The 22880-nt window shown below is 53.7% G+C and overlaps 1 protein-coding gene across 6 annotated transcripts in view; it reads right to left on the bottom strand.

Annotated features, from left to right (window-relative positions):
• Nucleotides 1-22880, bottom strand: part of SMG6 (SMG6 nonsense mediated mRNA decay factor) — a 90636-nt gene that overhangs the window by 19697 nt on the left and 48059 nt on the right. For 2 of the 6 annotated variants that reach the window (XM_048967185.1, XM_048967186.1), the window contains exon 13: nucleotides 17655-17856. In XM_048967185.1, coding sequence (XP_048823142.1) covers nucleotides 17655-17856 — 202 coding nt within the window. Of the gene's footprint in view, nucleotides 1-3127; nucleotides 3377-12074; nucleotides 14544-15072; nucleotides 15258-17654; nucleotides 17857-22880 lie in introns of those variants that run through there. The other 4 variants (XR_007380778.1, XM_048967189.1, XM_048967187.1 and 1 more) reach the window with 4 other exon arrangements.

The following is a 22880-nucleotide window of genomic DNA, read 5'->3' as shown; positions in this document are numbered from 1 at the left end:
CAGAATCCCTTGTGACCAAAGCAATTCCTGCTGGAAAGTCAGAGCTCCATAGCTGTGGAGAAGAAAGTTTCTGATGGGTTCAAAGCTTACGGCTTTTGCTGATGTTTGGAAGATGCCCAGATGTGCTCACTTGTTAGCATGAGGCCTCTGGGAAAAGCCTGCAGGGATTTCCATGGGGGAAAACGCTCACATCCCCTCCTATAGCCAAGTGCTCCAGTGCCACAAGCCTCACACAGCTCCGCATGGTGCTGGGAACTCCCACGGCCGGGGGGAGCACCTGGGGCATTCCTGCTCTTTGGGGTCTTTGAGCACAGGAGTATTGCAGAATCACATCTTTCCACCAGGCAGCTGAAAACACCAAGTAGGGAGAACACCAAGCCCCGTGCATCTGCCCCCAGACCACGATCCCACACTATGGGAGGAGGAAGGCACGATCCCTATCACACTGAAGCCAATGTGGCACCAACTTGGGCCACGGACTGAACTCCCTGCTGCAAGCTTCCAGTCTTTTCCTTTTCAGGGACAGGGGGAATTTATTTCCTCTGCCATTTCGGAGGATGCCTGCCTTGCCAGGGATTGTTTTGCAGAGTTAAGAGAGATAAGAAAGTGGTTAGCAGGCGCTTCGGTGGAGGAAGGGAGGATTGCTTAGTAAGGGAAAGGGGACTGCTCCGAGCTGCTGGTGGCCATACCCATGCATGGGCTGCAGGAAGGGAGCTGCCAAGAGCTCCCCGCTCCACAAAGCTGCCAGGATGCTGCCCTGCAGCCCTCATCCAGCACCTGGGCAGCACCCAGCATTCACCATGCAAAACCAATACCTGCCCTCAGCGGCAAGGAGAGAGGAGAGGGAAGGGTGGAAGGTTCTGCCTCACCCTGGCAGAGCGAAGGCGAAGCCCTTTCTGGGAGTTTGCACAGCTTATACATTCTCCATGCAGTTCCTGGACGCCTTCCATCGCAGATGAGAGTTTTATGTCGAATTTTAAGTTTGACCACAAATATTTAAACTTCCTTGGACCACAAATGCTGTATCTTCTTTGTGGTTGAGTTGGCACTGACAGAGTATTTACAGATCCCTGGATGTCTGTCTGTCATTTAAATATCTCACAGAGGTGCCAAAGGCTGCAGAAGCGGAGGGGGCTCTCAGGCAGCCCCCCAGATCTGTTCTCCCCCGGCCCCCAGGCTCAGCAGAGCTGTACAGGGCACAGCCTGAGCCGTCCCATACTCGCACTCCATTAAGTTTGCATTTCAGAGAATGTCATCTGAGATCCCACTGCAGCTTCCCCAGCTCCTCACCCTGCTTGATATTTGAACTGGGATGAAAGCCTTTGGAATTTTCTCCTCTTCTTTTAGGAAACTCGGGATTTCTGAGGCTGCAGGAGGATTGTTTGAATGAGAACCACTAAAACCCCCCCAGGCTGCCCCGCTCCCACCTGGCTGCTGGGGTTTCACTTCCTCCAACACGAGTGGTTCTCAGAGGGTCACAGTCCAGAGCTGCTGAACTGGGATTCCACTGTAGGGAAACTGGCCGGGGTGGGCAGTCTCAGTGGTAGGAACACAGGAGAAACACAACAAAAGGAACACCACAAAGGTTCCTCCTAAGCACCCCGAGCCAAAGAGCTCAGAGCAGCTGCCCTTTTGCTGTGCTGGATGAGGAGCTGAGGATGCCTAAGCACACATCTTCAAATCTGCATTAACATGAACATTCCTGGAGCCAAGCTCCACGTTGTTCTACTCCGCCAGGTTGTGTGTGCTTCACTCCTTCAGCCCTTTTAAGTCTAGGACACAATTTGGATGCTCAGCCCACTGATTTTAGAACTTCTGAACATGAGATATGTGCTCCTGCAACGTTGCTTCCATCGCCATTGCCATCCTCAGGAACCCAGGGCAGAAGCTCCAGCAGTGCTGCTCACATCACAGGGTGCAGCACTCCAGCTGCCCTGCATGAGAAGCGACTTCAGGAATGGAAGAAAAAGCAGCTCTGCTTTGAAATAACAAGCAGGCAAAAGCCACGTGAGCAGGGAGCAGCCCCTCTGAGTGTCAGCTGCCACGAAATTCCCTTGAAAACAGAGGGGTGGGGACATGGACGCAATGCAATGACACCAGAGGAATGCCACCACAGCTCGGAGGTATTGCGGTGCTGGGGCACAGAGGGCAGCAGCTCACACCACAGCCACAGCAGGGAGGGCTGAAGCTGCACGTTGCTTCCCAGCCACCGAGGGGGACTCCCAGTGATGTTGGAAGGAGCCGTGTGCCTCAGTGTCCTCCTCACCGCGGGGCTGCTCTGAGCACGCCGTGCTCCGGACAAGTCACCTTGCACTGAGCCAAGCTCCAGCAGGGCTCAGCTCCTCGTACCCAGTGCTCTCCTCTTTTGGCACGTGGCTCAAACCTCTGAGCTGCTCACACACGTCGGGAAAGGAGCGATGGATCAGAACCGCAGCTTGGCAGTGAGAGGAAAACTATGCAGCTCTTCGCTGCGTCTTTGTTTTCTCCAAAGCTCCTCCTCCCAGGAGCGGGATGCTGAGCACAGAGCAGGGCCCCAGCCCTGAAACGGGGGAGCTGAACCAGAACAATAGGGTGGGGACTCTGGATGGGCCCCGACGAGTGGGGTGGGCTGGAGCGGGGGCACCGATCCATTCTTTTGACTTCATTCACACTTACAGCTGCGCTAGAGACATTTCCTGAAAGCACAGTAGGAAGAGAGGGGTATTCGCTCACTCCACCCTCCATCTAACGTTGTCCTTGCGATCCAGCCATGCACGGAGAGCCAATTCTGGCCTTTGGCAGAGCTGCAGGCCAGACATTACAAGCGCTGGTGTGAACAGAGCAGGTCCCCACCCGATGAGCAGCGCACAGACTTGGAGTGGAGCGGCCAGAAGAAAAGAATGCAGGGAAACGCGGAGCGCTCGAGCGTGTCCTGAACTCCACGAGGAGGTGTCAACAGCAGCAGCACAGCGTTTGGCTTCAGGACAGTGAGAGGTGCAGCCACCAGGAATGGGAATTTGGAAGCATTGGGCACAGGGCAGTGTCTGTGCCACCGCATTGCCCGATGGCACCCCAAACACCATGGCCACCAGCCCATGGCACGGCACAGAGTGGACAACTGTGCGGCCCACGCTACCTGGTGTGTTGTGATCCTACACGTGGAGCCTGAAAAAGCAACTTTTTTTTGGTTTTCTTTGCTAGAAAACAAAAAAGCAGCCACTCTCCTTCTGTCAAATCCGGAGCTGCTCAGCCTGACTCACACTGGGCTGTCCTGGTCCCAGTGGGCTCTGCTGGTGGCACTGCGCACCTGGGGCTGCGACGCTTCACCGCGTGCCTTAATGCAGCCCAGGAATTACTGTCCATTCAGCCTCCAAACCTCAGCCATTTTTGGTGAATCCTCCAATAAAATAAAAAAAAAAAAAAAAAAAAAAAGGAAACTACAATTATGATTATTATTTTTTCAAATGGGAAAAGTATTTCTTTCATTCTCCCATAACACAAACCCAGCAAACACGAAAAACATGAACCCAAACCAAAGCTCAGACATCACATCTGGGGAGAGACCAAGCATGGAAAATTTTAATCCAAAGGTTAATGTTTGGGAAGTTCCGAGTGTGTGAAAAGAGGGGTTAGATGGGTGCTGCTCTGTGGCTCGAGCAGTTGTTGCCGCCAAGTGGCGGCTTTCAAACGGTGCCTGCCTGCCCCAGCCCAGGCTCTGGGAGTCACGGGCTAAAATAGAAAACAACTGAAATCATTGCAAGCAAACAAACAGTCAGATCAGATGCTGGAAAAGCCAAGTGGGGCGGGAGCCAGCAGCACGGAACGCAGCTCTGTGCTGTACACTGAGACTGCACACAGCTTCCTGGCTCATGCTGGTACATGACACCATGGCAGCGGGGTCCCCTGAGCCCTCCTGCACCACGTCCAGCTCCGAGGTGGCCCTGCAGCCCCGTGCCTTCCTGTCCCATTTGTCACCTCCATTTTTGCTGCTGTCCTGGGGCTCTGCCACCCATCCGCAGTGCCGGGTGCCCTGCAATCTGCCCTCTGCTTTCATCACTTCCTGCCTCCCAAATGCCTTTGTCTTCGTCTTTGGCATGAGATGATGCCCTTTCCAGGCTGCTCTTTCCAACACTAGAAATCCTAGCTGCCTTTGTTAGGGCCAGGGCCATACTTGTGCAATGCCACGTCTGCTTGCGGGCCGTATCAGCAAACACAATAGCCAAAAGGCTCTGGGAGTTCAAGCATCGCATCCTCCCACACTTAACTAAACACAAAGAGAAGGGACCACATGGCTGCAAGCACCAGGTGGGTTGGAGCCTGCTCCCCGGGGGTGGGAAGGACAGCACAGCACCATGGGCGTGAGAGCATCCGGCACACTGCTGGATTTATGGCACCCGGAGGGAGGCTTCCTGGGATCGGGGCAGCAGCAAACACAGCCCTCCTGCCCACGGGATCTTCTCTCAAGCACGTGTTTGCCAAGGGAAGAGCTGTGCCGTGCCACACATCACGTGCCTATGCTGCCTGCTGCACTCCCTGCATCCATCCACTCTGGGTAAGCTGGCTGTGTCTCGGATGCACGGAGCTCGGCTCCATCCCAAGCTCCATTGGAGTGAGGCACAGCAGTGCACCAGGAGAGCTCTGATCCTACCACCATACCAGAGCACTGCCACCAGCACCTCCTGGGGGCCCCCAGAGCTGCTCAGCAGCCCCATGCCTTCACACCAGGCTACCCGCAGCTGAACTGATGGGGTTTGGCGGCAATGATCATAGAATTATAGAAACACTGCGGTTGGAAAAGACCACCAAGATCATCAACTCATCACCACCATGGCCACTCATCAAATCACAGAACCATTGAATCATCAAGCTTGGAAAAGTCTGCCAAGATCAAGCCTAACCATCAATCCATGCCCACTCATAGAACCATTCAGGTTGGAAAAGACCTCTCAGATCCCCCAGGTCCAACTCCATCCCACTGTCACAGTGCCCACTGACCATCACCCTCGGTGCCACATCTCTGCGATTCCCAGCACCTCCAGGGATGGTGAATGATGCTGAATCAAAGAAAGCACAAAGCTGTTGGAGGTGTCAGACACAACTGGGGCTGGTGGGGAACGCTGGCCAGAGGAAGGCAGAGGGAGAGCAGTGCAGTGTTAGCAGATAAGCCAGGGCTCAGCCCGGGGTCATGCTCACCCATGCGTGTGCCAGCACGCTCCGAGTCCCAGCGTGGGACGCTCAGGCTCCTCCAGCTGCCCATGAAGCAACGCTCCTGTGCTGCAGCCCTCCAGCCAAGGGGGAAAATGTAATCAGAGCAATTTCTATTAGCAAGGATGTAAAGAGTTGGAACCTCTGGGCTGTCTTTTGACAACTAATTAATTACCAGGTAGCATCCCCTTGAAGCTGCCAACGCAGCGCGCACAAGTTGCAGCACGATTTGGGGAGAGAGATGAACTTTACAACAAACTGTAGAATTTTACTTCATCTTCCGCCACCATCTGAGATCCTGAGGGAACAGGAAAGGGTGGCAAGAGGCAAACTCCAAAGCCATCTGGGATCATCATTAACTCATTCACTCGCGGCCTCTGAAACAAAATGCCGATCACGCCGAGCGGCAGCGCGGAGCCAGATGGGGGCTGCTCTCATTCTCAGCTTCTTGAATGCTCTGATGCCAATTCCTGCACACGGCTGCCCACCTCCTTGCAGCCCATCCCCTCAGGCCCCTCATTCTGGCAGTCAGGGCAGTCAGCCTTTGGAACTATTAGCAGCAGGGAGTGCAATTCAAATGGCTTTAGGTGATGCGTTCTTCAATAAAGGCAACAAAAAGGAGTTAAGTGAAGAAGTATGCGAACAAAGCAGAGAAAAGCAGAGGGATGGAGAGGCTGCTGCTGAGAACAACTGTATGGGAAATCAAAGAAAAACCCCACAGTGGAAAAGGTTTTAGCCCAAGGGGCAACACGCCCTGGGGCTGAGCTCCCTGCACCAAACACCGCTGCCCTAAAACCCCTCCCTGAGCTCGGGACTAAGGGAGCCAAACCTCAGAGTAGCCCCGGGTTGTTCCCAGAGCGAGGATGCAGCAGGGCAAAGGCTATCCAGGCTGCAGAGGTCACAGCAGCGGATGCCTCTGAGCGCTGCCATGTGCCAAGCTCCAGACATCTCATCCAAAAAAAGATGCAGTCCAAGCAGCGGGCAGCTCGGGATCAGGATGTGTGACCTGCAGGAGCGCTGACGCCGGGCAGGCGGAGATAACATGAGAGTCCTATGGCAGAACCCTGGGGCCTGAACTAGGGGACAAGGCTCAGCAGGCAGGGACAGCTGGGGACAGTCACCCCAGAGGCTGCACCGTGGGGTGATGGAAGCCACCAGCGGTTGGGCTGCCTTCAGGAGACACTTTTCCAATTCCAGCTCTGCCTCACCACCCCAATCCGTGGGCAGTTCCTAGGAGCAGAACCCTCCACCGCTTCCCCCCCCCCAGCCACCAGGAAGGACGGCCACAGGTCATCTCACTCAGGTGCAAATGTTTCAGGCTAAGCCAAAGCATTTCTTTCTCTTTTTCAGACTTACTTGATGTAAGTCCAAAAACTGCAGTGACATCAAAGAGCCCATTGAGTAGATCCCCTCCAGAAACACACAGGGACTTCACCTCCTCAGTACAAACACAGTTCCCCTGCAGACTTCCTGGGAACAGCTGAAGCAGCACTGCACTTCAAAAACCAGCCTGCACATCACAGGGCTGGGGAGGAGCTCGCTCCTGGCCCTGGGTTGTCGACAGCCATTTGTGAGCCCACGCAGGATCTCACACCAAAGTGGTCTTAGAGCTGCGGGGAATGAGCTGAGTCCCCGTAGGGGTGAAAGCAGAGGAGGGCAGGAGCTGTCCCATGAAGCCTGGAGGGAAGGATGGAGGAAGGTTCAGCTGATGGAGCACTTTGCCCCTCCTGGAACTGATTACTTGAGCAATGCCCCGGAGTCACAAAGAGGGTTCCAACCAGCAGTGGAAGAGTGCCTTCTGCTGACACATGGCAACTGCTGTCCCCGCTGCAGCAACCAGCTTGAGTTTGCTGCCCGTTGTGGTCACCCCCACAGGGATGGAGGGACCCATCCTGCATGGAGCAGCCATGCAGGAGATGCACTGCATCCTGCCCCGAGTGGGACTGATGTGCAAATAACGAGAGAAAGATGCGGGGCGAGGGCGGGTTAAGGAGATTAGTCTGGGGCACACTCTGGGAGATACACAATGTTAAGTATGAGGGCAAAGGAAATGAAAGCTGGAAACTCAAACAGAGTGAAGAATCCAACCCCTGCCTGGGCAGGAAGTTTACACTCTGCTTCTAAATATACATGTTTTTAAATCAACAAGCTTTCTTGTTCCTCAGCACTGCTGTACCACTATCAGAAAGGAACACCCAAAAGCAGTGCCAGGCTGAGCCCAGCAAGCTGCCCATCTCCAGAACGAGGTGGGAGCATGGAAAACCCATCAGGTGTGGATCAGGGTGCCTGGTGTCCAGCTCAGCTCCACGAGAAGGAATGGGAGCACCAACCTGTGAGCAGGACACGCTGCCTCTTCCCTTCCTGCTCTCTGGCCACCACATCCAGGCTCAGCAGTCGGATCGTCACATATTTTTTTAATTTGATATAATTATCTCCTAGAAATTACTGTACACAGCCTCTTGGGATCTAAAGCAATTAAGTGAAGATAAATTTCTTTCATGGAGCAAGCTGTCAAAGGATGAAGCAATTTCATTCCCCATTTGAAGTGGAAGCTTTGGGTCATGCATGGTTTATTTGAAACAATGCCATCACCTAAAGCTGCTGATCTTATCTGTCTCTCTCTGTCTCTCCATTTCAAACTGCTGAAGATGTGCAGCGTGGCACTGCCTGAAGTGATGACATCTGGCAGCAGGCCAGCTGCAGAAACACGCTGCTCCTCCCCGAGCCCGAGTGCAAGAGGCCAAGCATTCCTATTAAAAAGGGGGAAACCGAGGTGAAAGCTGGGAAGAGCTGAAAAGCGGGAATCCTGCCTGAGGGAACGTGAGCCCAGTGAGCTACAGAAGGGGAGAGAGGTGCCTGTGGGGAGGGAGGCTCTGCCCCAGGGATGTGGGAGCACACGGAGCATCCCCTGGGGTGACGCTGTGCCAGGGGTCCCCTCCTGCTGTGGTCACCCAGAGCAGCAGTGGGGATTCCTCCACTATCAGAGTCAGGCTCTGTGTCCACGCATTGCCAGGACATATGTTCTAAGTCCAGCCAAAGTTCCAGCAAATTCTCTCCTCACATTTCACCAGCCCAACATGTTTCATTTTAGCAAAAAAAAAAAAAAAACAACAAAAACCCAACACATAAAATAACTCGTTTAAATAAATCATCCTCCCAACTGGTGGCTTTTATCCTGGAAATGGAAAAGGGAAGGATGTGGAGCAAAGAGCAGCTTCGCCATCTCCATGCACGCAGCGCTGAAGGTACTCAGATCCCACCGTAAAGATGCTCAGATCCCAACTCTAAACCTCATGGGACACAAGGATCCACCAAGCCAAACTCTGTATCTTTACACAGCCTAAAGGTGCCACCCTGACAGCTGAATAATGACCTTCTACCAGGGAGAAAAGGGCTGAAGGCATCGAAAGGAACAACAGTGAATGGATCTCAATGTCCTCCCTCACATTTCTGCAAAATCATGCATGGAATAAGCTCTATGTCCACCAGCAAACCCACCTTCTTCCATTCACACACACAAATCTCAATCCCTTCAACAGTAATGAGCTCTATCATATGTACTGCATCATTTACACTCGAGATAAACAGAGATCCAAACTGTAAATCCATTCTGGTGCCCAGGAACAACAGGCCACGTGGTCAGACCTCAGTGCACACCTTCATCTGTTTGTATGTGCACCCATCTATCCCCACCACAGTTTGGGGAATGTTCTTCAGAAAGCCAACCAAACAGACAGAAATGATGTTATTATTGTCTCTCTTTGTGATACAGATGCTCCTCAGTGCTATACAGTAAGAGAAATGCTTCACGTAAAACGCTCATGTGCAAAACCTTAGGGTAAATTTTGTTAATTCTGAAAAACGATGTCTCTTAACCTATTTTTAAGTAAATACATGCAAATATATTACAGGGGGCGGGGGGGGAAATGAAATGATCTGAATTAAACACCCAGCATTTTTACTTTCCTTGCCTATGGTTACTTGCCTATGGGTGGGAAAAACCCAAAGGCTCTGTGTGACCCTTCCCTTCGTTCTCCCTCATCCTAAGGGACAAGGGTGGCCTGGGGTTGAGGCACTGGCCCCAAGTGCTGGGTATCAGGGGCCTGTTCTCATCCTGAAGCTGAGGCTTCCTGTGGGACCCAGGCCGGTCCCTCAGCCTCGTGTACCTCTGCTGCCAATCCTGAACGAGGAAATTGCTTTTCCTTATGCTGCAACGTGTTGTGGAGATACGTTCATTAATGCCTGGGAAGTGCTTAGGCTTCAATGACGGCAAGAAACGACACAGTAAATAAGACTACAGTCGTACCTTGTCCTGATTTGGGATGGGACAGCAGGACAGGACATGGACACAGCCCACCAAGGGCGCTGGGTTCTCCATCCTCACCCAGGCACAGCCCCAAACAACGCACCGCAATGGTGGCAGGCAGCCCCTGAGCTCAATGACAGAGGTCACCTTCCGTCTCCCTTAGAGACAGAGTAGATCCCCATCTGTTATTTGGGCTGACCACTCCCTGAATTCCACTCAGTCTACTGCTCTGGCAAGCTTCCCAGGATGCAGATCTTTCTTATTCAGGATAACAATGAGGAGTTAGTAATTGGGGCTTTTTTCAGGTTTCCTGAGGTCCCTCCAATAGCTGCGTTGGTGGATACCACAGCCACTACCTTCTACAGCAGGGAAGTTTTAAGCATTCTGCATGGACAAAAACAAAACAGAGACACTGCCACGAAGCTACAATGGGTTGAGGGCTGAACTGGGTGACTGAGAGCTGAGCAGCAGCACATGGAATCATAGAAGGGTTGGGTTGGAAGGTACCTTAGAGATGACCCAGTTCCAAGCCCTGCTGTGGGATGACGGCCACACAGCTCAGCCTGCTCAGGGCACCTCCAGGGATGGGGCACCCCCAACTTTTCCAGTGCCCATCCACCAGGCAAAGCACAAGGCAGAGGCAGCTGGAGAGCCAGGCACAATGTTAAGTCTTGCAGCACCACAAAAGAGTGCCTGAGCTGCAGCCACGCTCCATGCCCAAAGAATGGCTTGGCCAGCCAGAGCAGCCTCTCCATTTCCTCCAGCTTTCTCTGGGCAGCAATAAGAGATGGCTCATTGGGAGGAGATCCAGCATTAATGGCGCTTTAATGAGGCCTTTCAATACACTCACAGACTAATCGGCAAATTCCAAGAGGTTTGAACTCTAATATGTCATTCTGAATACACTGCAGCCACGGTGAATACCTTTTTCATGGCTGGGGCCATGCACTGCTGGGCCTGATGCCCTTTCCAGCCGTGGCTTTGTGCCACGTGGGTGCCCGTGTGGCAGAAGCAAGGCTGTTACCTGCTAAAGGACCCAAAGCAAACACAACCCTTCCCATTCTCACTCATCCCTGAGGTCATTGTATCCATGCTGGCTTTGGGAGTACATGCTCTGCCAGTTTCATGAACGGGACGTTTCCCGTGTCCCAGGAGCCCACATCAAGCCTCCGGAGGCAGCTCTGAAGACAAAGGGCCAAACACAAGTTTTCCATCTCATTACACAAACCTGGCCTGGGGACGACAAAAGCCAAGGATGTTCAACAACGAGCGTCATCTGATCCGCACAGAAAGCTCCAGCACGGACTGAAGGCAGGCATGGGACAAGGCTGATTTATTCTGTCAGTCTGCGCCTTGAGCTGAAGATCACATCACACTTCCAGAAAACACTTGAAAAAAGCCTTCTGCTGACACCACAGCCAAAGGGAGCAGCGCTGCACACATGCTGGTACGCGTGCACGGCTCACACCCAACAGCATGACTCCCTCTGAGGTGACACGATGGCCAAAGTGCCCCATCCTCAAGCAGCAGGGCTGGCAGCGTTTGCCCTTGGCCCTGGATCACAGCTCGGGGTCCAGCAAGCTGCTCGCTGGTCCCAGCACTGCATACGAATGGGACAGGAGGAGGAGAGAAGCCCCTGAGATCACAGCACACAGGGATACGGCGTGGGTTCGTATCTGGTCAACAGAGGTCTTAAAATGACAGGGGGAACAGCAGGGCAGTCCTGGTGGGGAAGCTTAACAATAGGCTCAGTGACCTGGACAAAGGAAACCTTCACTGATCAAACCCGCAGCTCAGACACTGGCTCCTGCTCTCCCCCATCTGCCACCGGACAGAAAGCTCAGACAGCGTGCGCTCAGACTGTGCCACTCTCAGCCTCTGGAAAGAAGCTCGGCGCTGTCAGCACGTCATCCCACGGGAGCAGTCACACGAGATGGATGTGCCACCTCCGTGCCACCCCCTGGGGGCTCCCCCCCTGCACCCCCACTGCCAGATCTGACGCATACACCCCGTGCTCCTCTTTAAGCAGGAGCTTCGGACCCCCTCGTCCCTCCCAGCAGCTCAGGGTGTTCAAAGCAGCTTGCTGACAGACAGGCAGGTGTGCGGGTGACAGCGGCCACCTCCCTGCTCGCCCTCCCCAGCGCAGCCCCAGGCACAGCACGGGGGAGTACAGCGAGCCCAGCTGTGACATTTCCTTTCACCTATACCTGTACAGCTGTTTCCTACAGGGCTGCAGCCTCGAGTGAGATGTGTGAGGCTTCTGTAGGTGCTTGGGAACAAGATGGAACAGAAACGCTTCACACCTGGCCCCAAAAATTACAGCACGCTGGAACGGGGCCAACGTAAACTGGCAGAGTACCAGTTGCAATGGACATCAATTAAGAAGGCTGTCATCCTCAGACTGCAGGGTTTGCTTTTTGCGATCTGCATCGCTCCTTAAGCCTTCAGCAGCACCAGCGCTGGAGTTTTCCAGATGGGATCATTTCCCTCAGATTCCACTCACTAGATTTATTGCAGCTTTTTTTTTTTTTTCTCTTTAAAAAAAAAACCTCACCCCCCCTCCCTCCTTTAAGAGACTGAACTATTATTCCACATTGCAGATTTCTCCAGGGCTGTATTCAGTGTCCTCGCGCTGTACGAGTGCTTGTTTGCAATGAGTTCCCTTTACCTTCAGCTGGAGAAAACAGTTTTAAAGACATGCTCAAACCTTTATCTGCCTTAATAGTGACTGCCAGCCAAGCCTGTAGGCTGAGTGACCACAGTGTGCCCTGCACAGCCCCAGGAGAGCAGCAGCAGTCCCTGGGACAGCAGGCAGCAGGGAAGATGGAGGTTGGGATGGAGCCCATCTCCAACCCCAGCAGCTCCTGCCCAGTGCCCACTGTTGGTGGCAGGGATGCTTGTTTGGAAAGGCAAACAGGGATGGAAGGAGTTTTTCAAGGATGACTCCTCCTTGGACTCTCCCGCTTGGGGCTCCGGTCTCTGCTCACAGTTTCCCTTTTCCTCCCTGGACCAAGCTCTGAGCTGGAAGCTCTCACTCTCATGGGCTGAGAGCATTCTCCTGCCAGCTGGAGGGGAGAAGCTCGAAGGTTATGGAATGGGAATATGGAAAGGATGCTGAGAAAACAGTTACATTCCCTCACCGGGGTTTTCTCTGTGCTTATGAAGAGTCTGTGCTCTCTGACTCCTGGTCTCACTCGCTTTCCTCTTGCCTTGCAAGAAGTCCTTCCCAAATCACTGTAAGGCCACCACTCTGATGTGGCATCCAGCCTTGGAAAGGACAGAATGTTGGCATGGCAAAGCCCAGCCACTCTGATTGCTGTTCCTTCTGGACCTTTAAACTGGGGGCTCCCTATCCAAGAAGCATCACACACACTACTACACACTGACAAGAGATATCTTAAAAGCCTTAAGAAGACGAAATACTGTAAATACGTTGAGTAACAAGAAAGGACTGATTTTAGCCCAAGCCTACAATTAAAGGATCCAAAATAGCTCACCCACAACACAGCAGGTCACCAAACCTAGAGCCTGATGGGGAAACTAGAGAGAAGGTAGAATGTGAACCATCCGTTAGGTGGAGAGTGCAGAGCAAAGAGATTTGTGTGCTGTGAAGAGGCGCTCTGCACGGACAGGTGAGTGGTGCAAACAGCAGGAAGCAAGAACTTGTGAAACAAGAACCACACCGAGCGTGCAAAGCTCAGAGGAGCCGTGCAGGACCTGATTTCCAGGGCTGGCACAGCACAATACGGAATGCTGCTCATAATTTCTCAGAGCCTCCCAGTTCAGGGCTTTAGATTGCCTGGAGAGATGAGGCAGGGCTCAGACGAGCTGAGTGGTGAGTATCTGAGACAGTCCACTGCACACATGAGCATGCACATGAGGGGGAAAAAAAAGTGCCTCGCTGTTTCAGAGGAGGGAACCACAGTGACTAGCCCTATAAGCATACGTATTAATCATGCACCGTCTGGTTTTAATCCACACACTGCTGATCCTGCGTCTCACTGTATTGTTATCAGGGGAAGGAGTATTTCTCCTCAATCTTATTCACCAGCCAAAAGCCTGAAAATGCAAAAAACACATTTGTGAAGTGCCTTCCCAAGGACCCTGGGCCCCGGACCTGGTGAGCTGGGGCTGCTGCCTTTTTATTGGCGTTTAAAAACCTTTTATTAACGTGTGTCAGGGCTGGGGGAGGAGGGAGAGGCTCGGATTTCAGGACCCCCCATGCAGGGAGGTTTATTGTGGGAAGGGACATTAACGCTTTCTCCTCCATGTCTCCCTGCTTGGGAAATGGGGCAGAGCTGCCTCTGGGCAGGGCAGCTTTCAGAGGGGGATGCTGAGCACAGGAGGAACTTGCAGGGATGCAAACGATGAACGATTCCACCGAGGACCTCCCTACTGCACAGCCTTCCTGCAGCCCTGCCACCAGCACTACAGGGACACTGCACAGCAGGATGCTCCCCAGACACCAGGATGACAGCTGAGGAATCCAGGATGTGCCCCACATCCCCAGGAATGTACCCAGAGCAGACCCACTCACAGCTCACACACACCACTGCCTGGCAAAGCCACAGCCATCACTTCCTCTCTTGCTGCAGCCCAGCTCAGCCACGCTGCTGCTCCATGCTCCTGCAGGCCACGACGCTGGGTGAGTTTGAGGCCCTTCACCATGGGCTCCCATTACTGGCAGCGTTTCTTTCGGCTGCGAACGCTGCAGACGCAGTCTGACAGCCCAGGCACCAGGCTGCATAGTTTGCTGTTGACTGGTACATTCGGTGGTGTTCCATCACACAAGCTGCAGTGGATATCTGCCCAACATACGCCCAGGAAAACATCACCAAGTTATGTTCACCCCGGAGACAGCTTTTGTTGGTTACAGCCTCAATGACAGTGCAGGAGACGACGGGAAGCTCTAAGTATCACGCTGGCTCCAGCAGGAATCCTAACGCACAGCTTCATGGCAACGAACGGAGTCAGAACATTTTCACTCAAAATAAGAGCCAGGCCAAATGCTCAAAAACTTGCTGAGAAACTCTGGCTGAATCGTGAACTCCATCTGCTAAATGGGTCACGGAAAACAAAAAGAAGTGGGAAGCACAGTGTTTTGTCCTTTACAGCTTACAAAACAGCCATCCTCTTGGTGGAGCCAATAACCTCACACCATTTTAAGCCCAATACTCTCCACTCTTGCTTTTGAACAGATTCCCTTCCCCTGAGTTTTCCCAAATTCATTGAGAAACTGCAGTGCAAGTCAGTATCAGTAAGCAAGGTGAGACTGGTGCAAAGAGGGAACAGACTCTTCCTAGCCATGCAGGCAATAGGAGAGGTAGCACATCAGCTTCCCAGAGCCTCTCTGGTACACCAGAATCCTCCTCCCAGCTTCCAGCACATTGACAGGGTGCAACACAAAGAGCAGAACATTGTCTGCTTCTCTGGCAAAGACCTGTTGTGAACATAGCTTGGAAACTGGGCCAAGCCTGAGAACACGAAAGCAACCAGGTGCAGAAAAATAACTCTTGCTAACCAGCAGTGTAAAATCAGCACTGAAAAGAGAGTTCTTGCTGCACAGAAATACCATTTCTCACCTGCTTGCAGCTTGGTCAATCAGGAACAGACAAAAGCACACAAACAGGAAACTTCCTGCAACACGACTGGACTGCTGCAGAGCGAGATTTGCCTGGGTTGTGCACACTGAGAGGGCAGGGAGCAGAGCAGGAGACTGAGGACTGCACTCATGGATCCTCTTGTTAAGTTGAACCAGGGTCCTGAACTGCAGGAAAGTGCAACACGGCCGTCACAGCGCTGCCATTACACAACTGCCGCCACTCCAGTGCCTTTCTGCAGCATTACCAAACCACGTGCAATGGGGTAGGAAGGTTCAAAGAGGTTACTTTGCTTCCAAGGCAGCTCACCTCCACCCAAGCTGTACGAGAAGAGCCACCCACCCTGCTTTTACAAGTCTCTTAATGCTGAAAAGATTCTACACCATCGCACAGGAGCCTACTTTCAAGTGCTTAACAACCCTAAGGAATGAAGCCTTTCCTCAAACCTCATCTTCATCTATTTTGCTGCAATTTATGCCCATTCCTTCCTGCGCTGTTCAGCACGGAGCTGGAGGACAGCCTGTTCTCCTCCTTCCCACAGCAGCCTTTTCTCCAGCTGAAAGCCGCATTTTCCCTCAATTTTCTCTAGACTAAAACGCCCCAGTTCTTTCAGCTCCTTCCTGGAAGTCAGGCTGATGGGTTCTGTGCTCCGCCTCACCTGTCCCCCCACCCATATTCAAAGGGAATACACACACCTGCTGCTTCACATTGGATCAAGAAGAGCCCCTGCAGCACCTGATGCTTTTGCTCAGCGTGGGCAGCGTTAGCACTGCTGGGTGGAAGGAACCCACCTGGGTGTGATGTGCCTGGTGCTAGGCAGAGGGACCAGCAGGCAGCACAACACAAGGAGCACTCCACAGGGGCTCTGAGACTTGCACCAATTCCAGCCAACACCCCATCTTGCTGGGTGGGATCACTGTTCTGACATCAGTTACTTTCAAACTGAACCAAACCCACTGAGGAGGCAAAAAAAGAACCCCCCCCCCCCAAAAAAAACCCTAATGTGGTAGACAGGCCAGGACATCCAAGCCTGGCTCCTTCTCTCCAGGATGTGCAATCTTCCCAGGTAACTGATTCAGTCCCATCACACGCTGCATGGCTGGGTGCCTGCTGCTGTGCTGGGATGGACACCAGCTCCACTGGTTGCACAGTTTCTTGATGGGGTGTTAAAGGGACTCAAGACGGTGACAAATGTCAGCTCTGCAGCTCAGGTGCAGCAGGAGCACAGAGATGCTTCTCCTTTTTCACGCACGCTGAGCGCAAGTGCTTGGCAGGGCAGGTAGATGGCACTCTGAATGAACTGCTGCGTGCTTACAGCACTGAGACCCTGGGGAATAACAGCTCCCTCCCACATGTCATGGGGCACAGCCCAGATCCAGTGCCTGGAGGAAGGAGCCCATGAGGAGATGGGTAATGGGACTGTCCCCAGCAGGACAACGCCACACACAGTGCAGCTGTGCTACCTTAGAGCAGAGATGTGCTCGCTATTTGACCTCCCCGAACACAAAACTTGAAAATCCTTTTTGCCAGCGACTTCCTAAACTAAAATGCTTCCCCAAAACTGGAAGGCTTTCAGTTTTAGTGGGGCTGCGGGCAGCGCTGTGAGCACGGGCAGGGCAGACAGAGAAGTGAAAGAGAAATTTGCACCTCCTGGGTCCCCACTGTGACAAAGGTCCTCAATTTCTCACGGTCACTTCAGGAAGATGTCAAGACGTGGCACATGGGAGCACGCACTGCCACTGTTACCAGCAGGCTCCCACCAGCCCTGCACCCCACTTCTCCTCCTACAGCACCGACTGCCCAGCGAAGCAGCACAGCAACACTGCTGCAGTTCTGCCTGCGAGCAGGAAACTGTTGAGAGCCACTCTCATCCTGCCGTGCCTCCGAGGGCGTGCAAAACAAATGCCATTGTGCCTCCTTCGTCCCCCCACCTCCCAGGTTCAGGCACGGTATCAGCCCCCAGGTCCCTCCTGGCCAGGTGGTGGCAGAGAGCAGACCCCAAACCCCACATCAACAAGGGAACTGATTTCATTATTCTAAAAACAAACAGCCGAAGGAAAGTTCAGGCTAGAATGGGCTCCTAGAGCAAAGAAAGGAAAATAGAGAGCGGGCAGTGGGGAATGCTTCATATCCCTAAAAGCCTTTTGTACGTTAACACATGGTGTCTGCTTCTCTCTAGTCACCTATTTATCACTCTCCTCTTTAGAGAAGGAAAAAAGTCCTGGCTGCTTTCCTAAGGCAGAGTTTTGTGGCTGGGGGGAGGGGGAGGGTGCTTTAAGCATGATGCAAACCATTTGGAGTGCACTGAGAGCACTGCCAACACAAGCTGCACTATTTAAACAAGTGAGGAAATGATCGTATATACAACATGCCAGCGAGCACACACACACCAGAGGAAGTCGAGAGGGGTTTTCATGACACAGAGCTGGATGTCAGCGGCTGAAAGGTCGATATTTTCCCTTAACACCCTTCTCAATGACTTAATCGTGTTCCGTTTGCACAGAAAACTTCCCAAGAATAAAAGTCTGGAGGAATCGAGGGGGGATGTTTGGCCTACTGCTGACCTTGTCCGAGGTCCTCTCCACGTAGCAGGGCTCCTGGGGGGCGACCAGCAGGGGAACGAAGCCCGAGAGCAGCCGATCCTCTTCCAGGCTAAGCAGGGCAAGGTCGTCATCTGGGTCCTTGTACAAGGGCACCTCCGACTGATTCACTGCGGTCAGTATGTTACAGAAGTCAGCCAGCGTCGCCCACACATCTACTGAGACCCTGGGAGAACGAGGAGAGACGTGAGCAATTCGGGGCTGGAATGCATTGGGAGTTGCCTTGCGACGCTGCGGCGAATACCAGAGAGGTGAGACGAGGCAACGCACGCCGCCCCGCACCGCGCTGCTGCAGCCGTGCCCACGGGGAGGGCTCTGCACACAGCTGCACTGGCACCGACCCCACGAGGGCTCTCAGCCCTCCAACCGACCCTTCCTGCCTCCTGCATGGGAACGGCTCGGCCCTTCCCGCTGCTCTGCCCCACGCTGCACGCGGGAAGCGGTTCCCCAGCAGCCCCAGGGAGCCCAGCCCGTTCCAGCTGGGAGAAATGCCTCTCGCTGCTCTATTTCCAAGCCTGCTGGGAAGACAAACTCATCTTGCTGCGGGGGCAAAGGCAGCACTGGGGGCTGGTATTTGCTGCCAGCACGCGCTGCAGCCACGCTCTAAAAGCTGAGAAAGTTTGCAGCTCAACCTCAGCCTCGTGGCGTTAACTCGTGCTCTGCTTTTGGCCATGGTTTCAACGCCTGAGAGCGACCTGCAGAGCCGTCCCTGCGCTGTCTCACCTTCCTCGGTAGCACTGAGGCCATGGGCAGCCCATGGGAGTGCATCCCCATCACACACCCCCACGGCTTGGGCCATGCCAACTGCACTGCCATACAGCACTGCGTTCTAGAAGCGCTTCTGGAGGGTTCTTTCAGCCTATGAGCTGGGAAGAACAGAGGAAGGTGGGGCAGCACCGAGAAGCACAGAGCAGCCAGCATCACCCAGGGTGCAGCAGTGACCAAGGGCTGGAGGGAGGCCCCCCCCCCTGCTCTTTGAACTGCTCCAGGTGGACAGAGTCTGCACTCGGTTATTTACGGGAATCAATGTACCAGGAAAGCGCACTGAAATGAAACATCTTGTTTTCAAGAGCGTCCTGGGAGCCAGGCAGAATGAGCAGCCATTAATCAAAGCCCGGCACGTAATCAGCACACATGTAACGCAGAGTCGCCCACGTCCCCGAGCCAGCCCCAGCCAGCACGCTGCAGAGGAGAAGAGGTCCTTCAAAGCCCTCTGCACACAGACACCAGGAGCTGGGTTCATTCACAAAGCTCCATCGCTTGGCTCGGCCAGGTCTGGCTGTCAGAAATGTTTAAATATGGAAAAAAATAAACAGTTGCAACACGTTTTTTCGGAGGGATCTGTCCGAGGCCCTTTGTGATGTAATGGGAAACGTTGCGTTTGTGCTACCAGCTGGAAAATAAACAGAGCTGCGAGGGTTAAAAGGAACTGAACTTTCCACGACCCCTATCTGCAAAAGAAGAAAATAATAAGAGGAATGATCCACTGCCCCACAGCCCTGATAGTTTATCCTCCGGCCCGGGCTGCAGAGACAAGCACCGGATGTGATAGGGCTGCTCTGGGCCACCTCCAAGGCAAGCTCTGCCCATGGGAGATGCGCAGGGCTTGGGAGGCTCAGCCCTCCCCCAGTGCCCTGCTGGCAGCCAGGCTGGGCTGCATGCACCCAGTCACATCGCAGGGCTGGGGCACAGAGCAGGGGCTGCAGCGATGCACAGGCTGCTCCCAGGTGTGTGGGGCAAGGATGGAGAAGAAAGGAATGCATCGCACGGAGGCCATCTCCCTCCTCAAGGTTCACTGCTTGTCCTGTGAGCTGACGCTGTCAGCATCCTGCAGTCCCCCAGCCCCTGGACCCTATACAAGCATTCCCCGTCACTTTATCCCCTTCATCTTCAGCTCCCTACGGCTTCACGGGGCCTGGCCACATCTGTCATTTGTGCTGGACGTGTTAGGTTTCCACCCTGGATTTCCTTCAATGCAACCACAGTTCTGCTGTGGCGGGCAGTGAGCTCCCACTACAACACAACCCCGAGCAGCCCTGCAGCAGCCAGCACACACCACATTTCTGCACCTCTGACCGTTTGCTGCCTCTCCCTTTGGTTCGCTTCCCCCTCCGCAGGGCAGCACCACCCCCTGAGGAGGGGTCCCAGCAGTTCCCCTGCTCTCGTTGGCCAAAGCCCTTTTCCTGCTGCCCCTTCCCAACACGCTGAGGCCACGGCTGAATGCTTTCTGACTCCAAGCCCAGCCCTGCAGATCCCAAAGCTTTTAAGCGAGGAAGCGAGGAGGGGTTGAGCGCGAGGTCTTCCTTCAGAACGGGGGGTTCATTCACTTCCCCACAGACGCGTTTCCATTTGCTTATTCCACCAGGATGAGGGGGGGGAAAAAAAAGGAAAAAGGAAAAAAAAAAAGAAAAAGAAAAAGAAAAGAGTTAATTTCTTTTTTATTGCCTCAGGATTCCAGGTTTAATGTAGCTGTCAGTGCGAGCGCAGCCCAGCTGCACGCCGACGGGACGCAGCCCGGCCATGCACAAGTGCAGGCTGAGATGCGTGGCCAGGGCTCCAATGAGGACAGCCCCCACTTAGGATGATGCCCGTAGGGCCGTGGGGGGCACGTGGAGATGCACACCGAGGCCCAGAGCCCAAAGTGGGGCCCTCACACCCACCACCATCTTGGCCGGGGGAGCGGGTTGCCTGGTGATTAATATCAAGTACAATGACCCCATGTTACAAGCCTGCGGGGGCCTGTGGAGGTGGCCATTTCCTGTGTAATACCAGCTTGTTTAAACACTAACAGTCAAACTCCACAGCTGCAGAACAAACCCGGAAAGAGAGGAGCAAAAGAAGCCCTGCATTGTGTTCCCGAGGCCCGCGCTGCCGTGCAGATGGCAAACGGTGTGGGCTGGGGGATGAGGGGCCGTGCGCCCGCTGCCAGGAGCCTCCCAGCACCACACACAGCCCACGTCCTGCTCCCAGCTTCCCTCCTTCCCACCCTGCCTCGCCGGGCTCAAGGCAAGGAACAAAAAGGGAGGTGAGATGGGAGCTCTGCCCCAAGCTCGCCCTGCTCAGCGGAGACAACCCTGGGGTCAGAGCGGGACACTCTTTCAATCGCTCTGCCCTTGGCATCACTGTTTTTTCCCTGCTCTGCCCTACACGTGGTCCCTCTGGTCACCCAAGTGCCACCATACTCCTCCCTGAGGTGCGTGGCTGCTCCCAGCCCCTGCACTGACACACAGCCTATCTCTTTGGCTTCTGCTCCACCCAGCTCTACCTTCACTCTCAGCCAGCTTTACGCTAACGAGACTCCTCCGAATCCTCGCTTTGATGTCTTGATAGGGAAATTCTGGTGGACAGCATTACTATCAAGGCTGAAATCTGCAAAAGGGATTTTCCGTTTAGTCTCCAGTAAACTCTTGACACCCCTGCCCAAGACAGTGTCCATCCCTCCCAGTGGGGGCTGCCATCTCAGTGACGCTTCTCTGCAAGACCAACGTGATGAGAGAGATCTGGCAGATCTCTCTGGGAAGGTAAGCTCCAGAATGTGCTCAGAGCTTTTGGATTCAATTTAATACTTGGTTTAAATTAACCATTTTTAAATGCTTGCAGACAGCCTCTGCAAACTGAGAGGCCCTTCACTGCAGCATGGAAGGAGAGCAGATTCTCCAGGGTCAGCCCAGTGGCAAACAAGTCTGTGCAGCCATTGGCTTCCCTATCAATTCTTGCATTGCTTTAAGCAATGGATTCACTGCAGCAATAAAACAGTGCGCAGAGAAGTTTTCTTTGCCTAACTCAGCTCTTCAGCCATACACCCCAAAAGGAGACACGTTCACCCCAACAGCAGCAGCTCCCTGGAGGCTCACCTTCCACTCACGTCTGCCTTAGGAAATGTCTTGCTCCCCTAGGCTTTGCCATCACCCCATCTCTGTAAGGCTCTCCTGAGGACAGCCTGTCTGAGAGATGCTACCAGCCGAGGGCTATGGCACACACTGCCCCAACACCTCCTGTTCCAACCTCAGCGCAATGTTTGCCATGAGTCACATGTGTTTTAAGACACTGAAGTGAGAGCTGTGAGCATCTAGAAGACTTGGAAACATCTCCAGTCATGTAGTCTGGTCCGGAGCAACAATCCCTGAGACAGAGATGTTCACAGTTGGGTTCAGCTCCCATCCTGGAAAACCCAAAGGAAAGAAGAGCCATGCAAAACTTGCTGAGTCCCTCGTCTCCCAGAGAGGTAGAGGGAAAGAACAGCCCTGCCTCTCAAATAAACTCAAGATCTCAATTTTGGTCTTTTAAAAACAACTCTCAACACATCCTTTGAGTCACACCTGGGTGTGATCACTTGGGTTCACGTGACAGAGCAAGGAGAGCTTTTGGGGAAAGATTTTCCCTCTTGGCTGCCGGTGCCCAGCTTGGGAGGAGATGCCTGCCAAGAGCCAGCTCCATCCCCACATCCCTGCCAGGACACAGACCCACAGATGGAGCCTTCCAAAATTCCCTTCCTGCCCTGCGAAGCCCACGTGGCTCTGCGCTGCATGCAGTGCTCACCCCTCGCACCTTTCCCTTCGTCCGTCCAACAGGGAAAGCAGAGAGCAAAGGAATTTCGTGTTTTTTTTTATTGTATGGACTCAAATCCAGCAGTGTGATAAATGCATCCGAGCTACAATTAGGAAGATATATAGCATCAGAATGCGAAGGTCTGGGCAGCGTGGTGAAACGCGGGCTCTCCAGAGCCCCAGCTATGTTTCCCATTATGTAACCCTGGTCATGGGCAGACAGCCAGACTCCAAATGAAAAAGAGACTCTGGCTTGGCACCGTTTCTATTTTCCTATCCTCATTCGGGGTCAGCGCAGTGTCATACAGCTGCAGAGAAAGCTCCGGGGATTAAACCTGGGAAAGACTCCAAGACCAGGACCTGGGTTCAAGTACCAGCTGAAAGCAATAAACCAACTGCCACAGCTGGGCTGAGTTTAGACGTTCTCAAAGTCCCCCAGCTCTCTCACTTACTAAGACCCAGCAATCACGAACATGGCGAACACAGCACGAGTGGAGGCCTTGGGATGTAGAGCCCCAGCAGCCCGGGCCCTCGGCTCTGGTGGAGGCTTGACAAGCTGCCCTGCTGGCCCTGAGCCCAGGCCATCATTCTGGCAGCAGTGCTGGCCCCGGATGAGCTGCACTTTGATGCAAGTTCTGAGCCA

This window comes from Lagopus muta, chromosome 20, assembly GCF_023343835.1.
Source record: "Lagopus muta isolate bLagMut1 chromosome 20, bLagMut1 primary, whole genome shotgun sequence".
Classification (NCBI taxonomy): domain Eukaryota; kingdom Metazoa; phylum Chordata; class Aves; order Galliformes; family Phasianidae; genus Lagopus; species Lagopus muta.
The sequence above is the reverse complement of the archived record's forward strand: the minus strand, read 5'-3'. Positions and strand labels throughout refer to the sequence as shown.